The 12,482-nt window shown below is 47.7% G+C and overlaps 1 protein-coding gene across 1 annotated transcript in view; it reads right to left on the reverse strand.

Annotated features, from left to right (window-relative positions):
- Positions 1 to 3,550: 3,550 nt before the first annotated feature.
- The window catches only part of SLC52A3 (solute carrier family 52 member 3), a 25,945-nt gene continuing 17,013 nt past the window's right edge, over positions 3,551 to 12,482 (reverse strand). The window contains exons 7-8 of the mRNA XM_017511413.2: positions 7,732 to 7,819; positions 3,551 to 3,576 (exon numbers count right to left, since the gene is read on the reverse strand). Coding sequence (XP_017366902.1) covers positions 3,551 to 3,576; positions 7,732 to 7,819 — 114 coding nt within the window. The remainder of the gene's footprint in view (positions 3,577 to 7,731; positions 7,820 to 12,482) is intronic.

The following is a 12,482-nucleotide window of genomic DNA, read 5'->3' on the forward strand; positions in this document are numbered from 1 at the left end:
AAAAATCCTTGACAAATCCCTGGTGAATTCTACCACACATTTAAAGAACTATCATCAATCTTTCTCAAACTCTTCCAAAAAATTTAAGATGAGGGTTGGGGGACTGGGAGGTCCAACATGACCTCATCCACATGACTGGCAATTGGTGCTGATTGTAAGCAGGAGTGTCTGTGCTCTCCTCCTTGTGGTCAGGCTTGCTCTGTTAGGTCAGACATCATCCCTTACATAGAGGCCCAAGGATCAAGGGTCCAAGCCCAAGACTGGAACTGCAAGGTCTCTTGAGGCATAGGCTCTAAAACTCACATGATGTCACTTCTTTCACATGCTATTGGTCAAAACAAGTCACATGGCTCACTCAGACTCAAGACAGTGGAGAAACCGACTCCACCTTGGATGGGAGGAATAGCAGAGTCACATTACAAAGGGGCATGGATAGGGGTTAGGAGGAATGTGTGGCCATTAAGAGACTGGGCGTGGTGGCTCATGCCTGTAATCCCAGAACTTTGGGGGGGCCAAGGCAGGTGGATCACGAGGTCAGAAGTTCAAGACCAGCCTGGCTGAGATGGTGAATCCTCATCTCTACTAAAAACACAAAAGGGGTCTGGGCACGGTGGCTGACACCTATAATCCCAGCACTTTGGGAGGCTGAGGCGGGCGGATCACCTCAGGTCAGGAATTCGAGACCATCCTAACCAACTTCTCTACTAAAAAAATACAAAAATTAGCTGGGCATGGTGGTGTGTACCTATAATCCTTGCTACTCGGGAGGATGAGGCGGGAGAATCAATTGAACCTGGAAGGTGGAGGTTGCAATGAGCTGAGATCCACTGCACTCCAGCCTGGGTGACAGAGCGAGACTCCATCTCAAAAAAAAAAAAAAAAAAAAAAAATTTACTCCAGAGAATGTTTGCACTTGATAAGGTCTACAAGTCCAACTGACATGGTTTGGCTCTGTGTCCCTACCCAAATCTCACCTTGAATTGTAATACTATCCACGTGTCATGGAGGGGACCCCATTGGAGGTAATTGAATTATGGGGTGGGTTTTTCTTGTGCTATTCTCGTGATAGTGAATAAGTCTCAATAGATCTGATGGTTTTATCAAGGGAAGCTCCCTTGCCTGCCACTATGGACAATGACTCTTTGCTCTTCCTTCATCTTCTGCCATGACTGTGTGGCCGTCCCTGCCATGTGGAACTGTGAGTCCACTAAACCTCTTTCCTTTATAAATTACCCAGTCTTGGGTATGTCTTTATTAGCAGTATAAGAATAGACTAATACATCCACCAACCCTAAAAAGTCAGTGGAAGGATTCCATATGAAAATTTAGCCAGAGGATTTCGTGCTGGTTGTCTGAAAGCCAAAAGCTTCTAAAGAAACTTTCAGGACAACTGTCTAAGCATGACCTCATGTCATCCTGTTATGAGGATTAAATTAGTTAATTCAGGGGAGGCACTTAGAAAAGTGCCTGGCATGCAGTAAACACATGATCAATTTCAGTTGTTATTATCTTCACAATAATTTTATGGGTCAGGCTTGTTATTTTTCCTATTTTATAGATGAAGAGGCAGAGACTCAGAGATGCACAGTAAGTTGCCTGAGGGTTATGCAACAAATAAGCAGGGAAGCCAGATTAGAACCCACATGAGAGGGTCACCCATATGTAAGACTCCAAAGCCTCACTTGGTTGCAGAGAGGCGGGTATCAGAACGTTCGTCGCTGCATTGTTTTCAGTAGCTTAAAATCAGAAACAGTGCAGATGTCCACGAACAGGGGCCACCCAGTAAACCCCAGCATGCCCAGCCAAGGAGTGCTTTGTGCTGGTTACAAGAAATGAGGTCACGCTATACATAGGATGTGGGACCATCTCCAAGACATTCTGCTCAGTAAAAAGAACATCTGAAAAAAAGGTTCCATAACCCACAGAAAATACTGCCAAATATTCCAAAAAATCTAAGTCCAAGCGTGCGTGTTTGTGACCTCTGGAGGCTGATCTGAAGCAAATCTAGGTGAATTAAACAATAGGATCTATTTATAGGGGTCTTCCTTTCTTACTTTTCTTTATTTTTGTTGGATTTTGAAACATGTTCAAAGAAAAATTCAGAGTACAATAAAGTCCCAGTCGGGCGCAGTGGCTTATGCCTGTAATCCCAGCACTTTGAGAGGCTGAGGTGGGTGGATCACCTGAGGTCAGAAGTTCGAGACCAGCCTGGCCAACATGGTGAACCCGTCTCTGCTAAGAGTACAAAATTAGCCGGGTGTGGTGGTGCATGCCTGTAATCCCAGCTAGTTGGGGGGCTAGGCAGGAGAATTGCTTGAATCCGGTAGGTGGAGTTGTGGTGAGCTGAGATCGTGCCATTACGCTCCAGCCTGGGCAACAAGAGTGAAACTTGTCTCAAAACAAACAAACAAACAAATAAAATAAAAATAAAAATAAAAATACAAAAATTAACGGGGTGTGGTGGCAGGTTCTTGTAATCCCAGCTACTCGGGAGGCTGAGGCATGTGAATTGCTTGAGCCCAGGAGGTGGAGGTTGCAGTGAGCTGAGATTGTGCCACTGCACTCCAGCCTAGGCGACAAGATGAAACTGGGTCTCAAAAATAAATAACTAAAGTACCAAGAAGAAAAAGAAAATCACCTGAGATTCCTCCCCTCCCCTAGAGCTAACTAGGCTAACATTTTGACATGTATCTTTCCAGTCTGTACCCTGTGTGACTGAGTGTATATATGCATATGTATTATTTTCAACTCTTGGCTTCCTCCTCATGGTCCAAGACAGATGCTCCAGATTTAGCCATGACATCTGTTTCCTGCCAGCAAGAAGGGGAAAATGGGAAGTAGAGGACCCTCTAAGTATACAACCTAGAGCTTCCACACATTATTCTTTATCACATCTCATTTGTCTAAATGTAGTCACATGGCTGTGCTGGGCAGAAGGAAGCCTGGGAAATGTGGTCTTTCCTCTGGGCTGCCTCATGCCCAGTGAAAAATCAGGGGCTCTATGACTATGAAAGAAACAGGAGAATGCATATTGTGGCAACTAGGAGTGCTATTCACCTTTATTCTCTCAGTGATAATATTTTTCCCCAACAAGCGGGAAAAATTTGTGTCTTAGATTCTAACCACTGAACTCTGGGAGAGGACACTGGCCTGTTCCATTCTTTTGAGATGGAGTCTCCCTCTGTCACCCAGGCTGGAGTGCAGTGGCACGATCTTGGCTCACTGCAACCTCCACCTCCTGGGTTCAAGCAATTCTTCTGCCTCGGCCTCCTGAGTAGCTGGGATTACGGGCACATGCCACCATGCCCAGCTAATTTGTTGTATTTTTAGTAGATGTGGGGTTTCACTATGCCGGCCAGGCTGGTCTCAAACTCCTGACCTCAAGTGATCTGCCTGCCTTGGCCTCCCAAAGTACTGGGATTACAGGTGTGAGCCACCATGCCCTGCCAAGGGCAGCCCTTCTTTCTTAAGGCATGCCTCGTAGCCAGGTGCTCAACCGCAGTTTCCAAATGAAAGTTAGAGTCCCGGCAACACATCCAATATTTGCCAATCACAGCATTTCCCGGGATTTGCTTCCTGAAAGCATCACAAAGAGAATCAGGAAAGGCTATCCCATTACAAAAACAGAACTGCAAGGCAAAGTACATGACGCGACTTCTCCAGCAATTTTCAGATCCTTTGCTGGTCATTCTCAAAGTGACGCCATTAGTCTCATCTCTCTGTGTGTAAATCACATCCTGTCTAGAAGAGCTCTAGAAGAACATTTAATTTCTTTCTTTCTTTTCTTTTTTTTGAGACAGAGTCTTGCGCTGTTGTCCAGGCTGGAGTGCAGTGGCACGATCTTGACTCACTGCAAACTCCATTTCCCTGGTTCAAGCGATTCTCATGCCTCAACCTCCAAATAGCTGGGATTGCAGGTGCCCACCACCATGCTCAACTTTATTTTGTATTTTTAGTGAAGACAGAATTTCACCATGTTGCCCAGGCTGGTCTCAAACTCCTGGCCTCAAGTGTTCAGCCCACCTCAGACTCCTAGTGCTGGGATTACAGGTGTGTGCCGCCGCGCCCAGCCCATAGAAGAGCCCTTAACTTCTCTTCCCTTCTGAAGGAGTTTGTTTGCGTGTCGCTGGGGAAGGGGGAGTGTGATGGAGATGCCATGGAAGTGGATTTCAACTTTTCAAGGTCAAGCCAGAAGATGATGGGCCAGGGAGGAGCTTTAATTGCTCTGTGACTTGGTTTCCCCATCTGAAGCCAGTGCTTGCCTTCCATCAAGGTTTTCCCACCAACTCACATGCTGAGGCTCATGTCTCTGGCACAGAAAGACCATGGGATGCCAAACCTAGGCAGCGTGGGTCTGAGTCTTGGTTCTGCCACTCACTGGCTGTGACCTACCAAGATACTGGCCCTCTTTGTGCCTCAGTTTCTTTATTTGCAAAATAGGACTGATAACAACAGGAGGAATTTCGTAGAGTTTCTGCAATAATTAAATAAATACAGCCTCAGAAAGAGCCCAAGACATGGGATGGGGTTGGCCTTCAGCAGAGGACAGCAGGAATGGCCTCGTACCCTTGCCTGTGACCGACCAGGAAGAGAAGCAGTGGGAAGCCTCTGTAAAGCCATGCAGTTCATGGTGGGTCTCAGTGTGGATGGACAGGATAGATGCTTGGCTATTCTGGGGCTGACCAACCCCGAGGAAGCATAAGAGCCATTCGGTCTCCTTCAGATGGCATGTCTCCTTCTGTCTTCAGTGCGGAATGGGCCTGATTTTGTGTTTCTGAACCCCCTTTCTCCAGGACACATCTGAAATGTGGTACTCAGTGTTTATGCCAACAGCTCTTCAGAAAGAACCCTGGATCCAAAGCCAACTAAAGTGGGCTTTGTGTGCAGATTCTGCAACCTGTTTTCTGCGGGATCCTGGCTCCATCATTCCCCCAACTCTGTCTCCACCACTGCAATGTGATGTGGGGCTGTCCTGATGAGAATTGAGCGCATTTCACAAGCTCCAGGGGCTGGGAGAACTGGGGAGGGTGCACCATCGTGTCAGTTTTCTACTGCTGCTGCCACACGTGGCCAGTAAACAACAACTTTTAAAACAATGCAAATTTAGTATTTCACAGTTCTGTTGGTTAGACGTCAGATCCAGGTCTCTCAGGGCTAAAATCGGGGTGTCAGCAGGGTGGTGCGGCTTGCTGGAGGCTCTGGGGAAGAATCTGCTTCCAAGCTCCTGCAGGTTGCTGGCAGAGTCCAGTTCCATGTGGTTTCAGATGAGGTTCCCACTTCCTCACTGGCTGTCAGCTGGGGCCGCCCTTAGCTCCTGGGGCTCCTGATTCTCTAGGTCCCTGTGCAGGGGCCTCTCTTATATCCAGAGCTAGCAACACCAGGCGTTTCAAATCCTTCTTACCCTTGGAATCTCCCTGACGGTTCCTCCTGCAGCTTCCACCTTCTCACCTCCTTCGCTGAATCTCTTGTGACTCTCTGTTTTTAAGGGCTCGTGTGATTAGATTGGGCCCACTCAGATAATCCAAAATAATCTCCCTATTTTAAAGTCCATAACCTTCATTCTATCTGCAAAGTCCTTTTTGCTATGCAATGTAACAATCAGGGATTCCAAAAATTAGGGTGTTTACATCTTAGGGAGCCATTCTGCCTACCACTATTTTTTTTTTTTTTTTTTTTTTGAGACAGGGTCTAGCTCTGTCACCAAGGCTAGAGTGCAGTGGCACAGTCAGGGCCTACGGCAGCCTGGACCTCTTGGGCTCAAGCAAGCCTCCTACTCAGCTTCCTGAGTAGCTGGGACTACAGGTGCACACCACCATGCCCCGCTAATTTTTTGTACTTTTAGTAGAGACAGGTTCTCACCACATTGCCCAAGGCTGGTCTCGAACCCCTGGACTCAAGCAATCCACCCACCTCGGCTTCCCAAAATGCTGGGATTACAGGTGTGAGCCATTTCACCTGGCTTTACCACTATTATTTGTTGAGCCTTTCTCAGAGCAGGGCACTGGGCTTGTCACAGGGTGAACCACAAAATTAGAGTTCAGCTTGGAAGGCCACAGGGGTTCTTAGCTTCCTACAGGAAAGAACTCAAGGGTAAATCAACAAAGCGAAAGCAAGTTTAACAAAGTCCCTCTTTGGGACTTTGGGACCGAGGCGGGAGGATCACTTGAGGTCAGGAGTTCAAGGCCAGCCTGGCCAATGTGGCAAAACCCCGTCTCTACAAGAAACACAAAAATTAGCTGGGTGCAGTGGGGTGCACCTGTGGTCCCAGCTACTTAGGAGGCTGAGGCAGGAGGACTGCCTGGGAGGTGGAGGCTGCAGTGAGCCAAGATTGTGCCACTACACTCCAGCCTGGGTGACAGAGCCAGAATGTGTCTCACAAAAGAAAAAAAAAAAAAGATTAAAGGAATAAAAGGCTGGCTACTCCATTGAGCAGTCCTGAGGTCTGCTGGCTACTTTTATGGCTATTTTTTGATCATATGCTAAACAGAGTGTGGATTATTCATGAGTTTTCAAGGAAAGGGGTGGTGAATTCCTGGAACTCAGGGTTCCTCCTCTCTTTTAGACCATGTAGGGTAGCTTCTGGCTGTTGCCATGGCATTTGGAAACTGTCATGGCGCTGGTGGGAGTGTCTCTTAGCATGCTAATATATTACAATTAGCATACATTATAATTATAATGAACAGTGAGGATGACCAGAGGTTGCTTTCATCTCCATCTTGGTTTTGGCTGGATCTGACCAGCTTCTTTTATCAGCAAGGTCTTTGTGACATGAACCTTGTAAAACCAGCCCTGCCTAACTCCTATCTGAGGCTGAGCCTCGGGGGTGGCAGGGGGCTGGGGTGGGGGTGTGTTGTTCACAGTGAACAATTCAAACTCAGGTTCTCCCTTTGAGAGCTCAGAGACTTGAAGAGCAAGGACCACTGTCAGCACGTGACCCCAATTGTAGAGTCTGGGACACACATGCAGACCCACAGGCCATTGTAGAGAAAGGGTTAAAAGGTATAAGTCAAGCCACGGCCACTGGAAGCAGTGTGCCCTGAGGCAAAGGGTTCTCCCTAACCCAGGGAAGGACAGGGCAGGGCAGGGAAGAAACTGGGCTTGGGGCCAGGATTCCTGAGCTGGGGGTAGATTTGCCCAAACCTAGGGCAGGGCTGACCGGGTCAAGCACAGCAGGGAGCCAGGATGGGTGGCCCCTCTGTGGGTGGGTTCCCTAGGCTTCACTTTTCTGGCTCTGGTTTCCAGGCAGTTCTGAAAGCCTCCCAGTGGCCCAACACGGTGGCTAATGCATGTAATCACATTTTGGGAGACCTTAGGCGAGCAGATCACTTGAGGTCAGTCAGCAGTTTGAGACCAGCCTGACCAACATGGCAAAACCCTGTCTCTACTAAAAACACAAAAATTAGCCGAGCGTGGTGGTGGTGACTATAATCCCAGCTACTTGGGAGGCTGAGGCAGAAGAACGCAGGAGGTGGAGGCTGCAGTGAGCTCAGATCATGCAGTGCACTCCAGTCTGGGTGATAGAGTCAGACTCCATCTCAAAGAAAATAAAATTAAAGTCTCCCAGAGTATACCACCCCAGCAAAATGGCAGGAGGGAATGTCCCTGAGACCTCCACTTTGGGGGTTTGAGTGGGCAGCTTTAAACCAGAATAGTCACTCTTGCTGTGGGCTCCCAGGGCAGAGATTGAGCCCCCACCCCACCTCACCACACGCATGTTCTCTCAGCTCCCACCTGCTGGCCTGGGAGGGAGGAAGAGCTGTTTCTCCTTTTCCTGCAGCGTCTCTTTGCTCAGTTGGTCACCAACATCCTGAAAAACATTCTTAGGAGATCAAAAAGAACATCATTTTGGTCGATGTGATAGGTTGGCCCAGTGCACCACTCGCCCAGTGCAGGGCCCTGTCGAAACCACCTTTGCAAAATTATGACTGAGACAGTGAGAGATCTAACTCAACCAACTCCATCTTGTTTCTAACCTCCAGGCTGTCCTTGTTCATTCCTGGGCGGAGGCTGAGCTAACTTTGGGAGAAACTTAGTTTATACTTTATTTTTATTTTATTTTTTTGAGACAGAGTCTCACTCTGTCACCTAGGCTGCAGTGCGGTGGCACCATCTCAGCTCACTCCAACCTCCGCCTCCGGGTTCAAGCGATTCTCCTGCCTCAGCCTCCTTAGTAGCTGGGATTACAGGTATGCACCACCGTGTCCAGCTAATTTTTTTATTTTTAGTAGAGGTGGGGTTTCACCGTGTTGGCCAGGCTGGTCTCGAACTCCTGACCTTGTGATCCACCTGCCTCGGCCTCCCAAAGTGCTGGGATTGCAGGCATGAGCCACTACCTGGGCTTAGTTTATACTTTAAACAGAAGGTAACAGCCCTTTCCAAAGCAGACCTCCTTCTTGCCTGGGGACTAAGTTGCCTCTGTAAGACTAACATTAGCTACAAGATTAGAAATTTCGGTTTAGGAGTCATGCAGCTGGAAACTACAAGATTCCACCCTCCCTAAAATGCTCCTAACATCAGTGCTTGAGATATTTTTCAGACCCTGCACTTGATGGGTCAGCTGGCACCACCCAGATCAATAATCTGGCTCATCTGTTCTTGTGGCCCCCACCCAGGAACTGACTCAGCACAGGAACAGCTTCCACTCCCTGTGATTTCATCTCTGACCAATCAGCTCTCCTGGCTCACTGGCTTCTTCCCACCCACCAAGTTACCCTTAAAAACTCCGCTCCCTGAATGCTTAGAGAAACTGATTTGAGGAATAAAACTGCAGTTTCCCGTACAACTGGTTCTGTGTGAATTACTCTTTCTCTATTGCAAGTCCCCTGTCTTGATGAACCAGCTTTGTCTAGGGAGCAGGTAAAGTGAACCCCTTGGGCGATTACCCAGGATGACATTATTTCTCTCCAGGATGGCTGCAGTGGCTTCTGAGCCTGCTTGCATCTGGTGTGGTCCCTTTCAATGTCATGCAGGCCAAAGCAGCCCTCCATCGCTCCATGATCTTGGCTTTCCAGGTATCCTGTGTCTCTCTCTGGATCCACACCCTGGCTTCCTTTCAGGCACTTGAATGCATCCTGCTGGCTCTACCACTTGGCCTTCAAATTGCAGTTTCCTCCTGGAAGGCACCTTCTGCCTTACCTCACATCCTTCTCTCATACTTGCCTTGAGATACCAGCTTGCAGGAGCATCCTTGGGAAAGCCCAACCCTTGGACTGAGTGACTGAGTCTGGAGTTCTGATCTCTCTCTCTCTCTCTCTTTTGTTTTTGAGATGGTGTCTCGCTCTGTTGCCCAGGCTGGAGTGCAATGGCACCATCATGGCTCACTGCAGCCTTGACCTGGGCTCCAGCAATCCTCCCACTCAGCCTTGTGAGTAGCTGGGACCACAGGCATGTGCCACTATGCCTAGCTAATTGCTGTAGTTTTTGTAGAGACAGGGTCTGGTTATGTTGCCCAGGCTGGTGTGAAACTCCTGGGCTCAAGCAATCCTCCTGCCTCAACCTTCCAAAGTGCTGGGATTATACATGTAAATCACCACATCCAGCCCTGATCTCATTCTTCAGAGAATTTACCTAGCTGGTCACTTGGTGTCTGTAGGAACATCACATGTTTCAGGCCTGCCTCAAAACTGCATTTCAGCTGGGGGTAGAGCCAGGGCAGGCAGAGTGTAGTTTGGGGACATCAAGGGTCTGTGGTGGATATCCTCACAAAGTGAGACAGCTTTTCGATGATATTTATTGAGCACTTACTGTTTCCCAGTGTGGTGCCAAGCACTTTGCACATAGTAGCTCGGTGCATCCTCACAGCAGTCCTGGGGGGAGGTGCTTTTCTCATCCTCATGTGCTGAGAAGGCTAAGAGCTGGATCTTGCACTGTACCGTAAGGGCTGAAGACTTCCAAGGATGGGCTAGGCACGGTGGCTCACGCCTGTAATCCCAGCACTTTGGGAGGCTGAGGTGGGTGGATCACGAGGTCAAGAGATCCTGGCCAACATGGTGAAACCCCGTCTCTACTAAAAACACAAAAATTAGTGTCATGCGCCTGTAGTGCCAGCTACTTGGGAGGCCAAGGCAGAAGAATCTCTTGAACCCAGGATTTGGAGGTAGCAGTGAGTCAAGAGCGTGTCACTGCACTCCAGCCTGGCAACAGAGACATCTTAAAAAAAAAAAAGTCTTCCAAGGATGGTGCAGGAAAGCAAAACCAGAGAAGAGCCTTTTCCAAATGTCCATGCGCCCTCCACCTGGTCCTCGTCAGGCCACATTAGCACAGACAGCGCCACACTCCACCTCCTCTTCTGCATCTACTTTGTGTGTGTGCACATATAATTAATTCTGGGGCAACTTCCTACACCAGTACAGAGAAACTCCTTGATCATTATCCACTCCAACATCCTTCCTGTTGGAGGGACTGACTGGAAACCCAAATGCTTTTGTAAGGGCAAATACAAAAAATAAAATAAAATAATTCTCTCTGGTGCAGAAAAGGAAAGAGACATCCTGTTCTTAAATAATCTAGAGCAAACACTTTGGAAAACTTGATTATTTCTCTGTTCCTTTAAGACGTGTGTCTTTTTAAATGTCAAATGAGCCTCCTGCCAGTTTTACAAGCCAGGAATGTTTTCCCAGGGGCCTCAGAGGCATCTGTTTGGAAGGTAAACATCAAGATAGCACCCTTATCACCCAGTCTCCCAGGAGGCTAGGAGCCTGACTTCAGTATCAGGTTTCAAGTTGCAAAACAATCCATCATCCATCATAAAGATATGAGTTTCTGTTTCTTCTGGATAAAGACAATTAGCTAACACAGATGCCCACTCCAATTACCAGGTGAATTCAGGATAAAACATGCTGCAAATGGTGCAGAGTGGTCATCTGACTTGAGGGCTTTTTTTTTTTTTTTGAAATGGAGTCTTGCTCTGTTGCCCAGGCTGGAGTACAGTGGTGTGATCTCAGCTCACTGCAACTGCTGCTTCCCGGGTTCAAGCAGTCCTCCCACCTCAGCCTCCTGAGCTGGGACTACAGGCACGCACCACCACACCCGGCTAATTTTTGTATTTTTAGTAAAGATGGGGTTTTGCCATGTTGGCCCAAGCTGGTCTCGAACTCCTGACCTCAAGTGATCTGCCCATCTTGGTCTCTCAAAGTGTTGGGATTACAGGCATGAGCCACCATGTCCGGCCCGAGTTATTATTATTATTATTATTACTTTATTTTATTTTATTTTATTTTTTTGAGACGGAGTTTCGCTCTTGTTACCCAGGCTGGAGTGCAATGGCGTGATCTCGGCTCACCGCAACCTCCGCCTCCTGGGTTCAGGCAATTCTCCTGCCTCAGCCTCCTGAGTAGCTGGGATTACAGGCACACGCCACCAGGCCCAGCTGAATTTTTGTATTTTTAGTAGAGACGGGGTTTCACCATGTTGACCAGGATGGTCTCGATCTCTTGACCTCGTGATCCACCCGCCTCGGCCTCCCAAAGTGCTGGGATTACAGGCGTGAGCCACCGTGCCCGGCCCCCGAGTTATTATTTGAGGACATATATGCAATAGGTTATACCTGCTTGGCTATATACAAGGATGAAATTTATTTCTCTTTGTAATCTCTTTTGTGGATTGCCTGTGATGACCCCTGCAGTGTGGTTTAATGCTTATTTAAGAATAAAACTGTTTTCTCTTCTACTTTTTTGGAAAGGTTTTCTGGATTATATCTTATTTTTAATTTTGTCTCTAACACCTTCAAATGTCTTTCTACAGGGGCCTGGTTAAATAAACTTGGCACCTCCACACCATAGAATACTACACAGTCATGACAAAGAACAAGGAACCTGTTTTCATTGTTGAATAAAAAATGCAAGGTGCACAACAGTTTACCACTTCTTCTGTAAAAAAAAAAAAGAGGTCTGAGAAGATTCTGTATTTGCTGACATTTGTATAATCTCTGAAAGGGTAAACGGACTGATAAAGGTGCGCGCGCGCGCGTGTGTGTGTGTGTGTGTGTGTGTGCACGCAAAGATAAACTGGGCAGATAAGGGAGAAGAAAAGGATGAAAACTTTTCACTGTACACCTTACATTTTATGATTTTTTGAAACACGTGACTGCATTATCTATTCAAAATAAATTAAAAGGGAAGGGGAGTGTAGTGGTGGCAAGCAAACAAAACCTGTATAAGAAGTCCCAGGGACTGGGGGAGGTGGCTCACTCTTACAATCTTAGCACTTTGGGAAGCCAAGGTGGGCAGATTACCTGAGCTCAGGAGTTTGAGACCAGCCTGGGCAACATGGTGAGACCCTGTCTCTACTAAAACTACAAAAAATAAGCCAGGTGTGGTAGCATGCACCTGTAGTGTGCACTCAGGAGACTGAGGCAGGAGAATCACTTGAACCTGGGAGGTGGAGGTTGCAGCAAGCCGGGATTGCACCACCGCACTCCAGCCTGGGCGACAGAGCAGGACTCTGCTTCAAAAAAAAGTAATACAAATCCTCTTAGCCCAAGG

Source organism: Cebus imitator, unplaced genomic scaffold (assembly GCF_001604975.1).
Source record: "Cebus imitator isolate Cc_AM_T3 unplaced genomic scaffold, Cebus_imitator-1.0 Scaffold18, whole genome shotgun sequence".
In the NCBI taxonomy this organism is placed as follows: Eukaryota; Metazoa; Chordata; class Mammalia; order Primates; family Cebidae; genus Cebus; species Cebus imitator.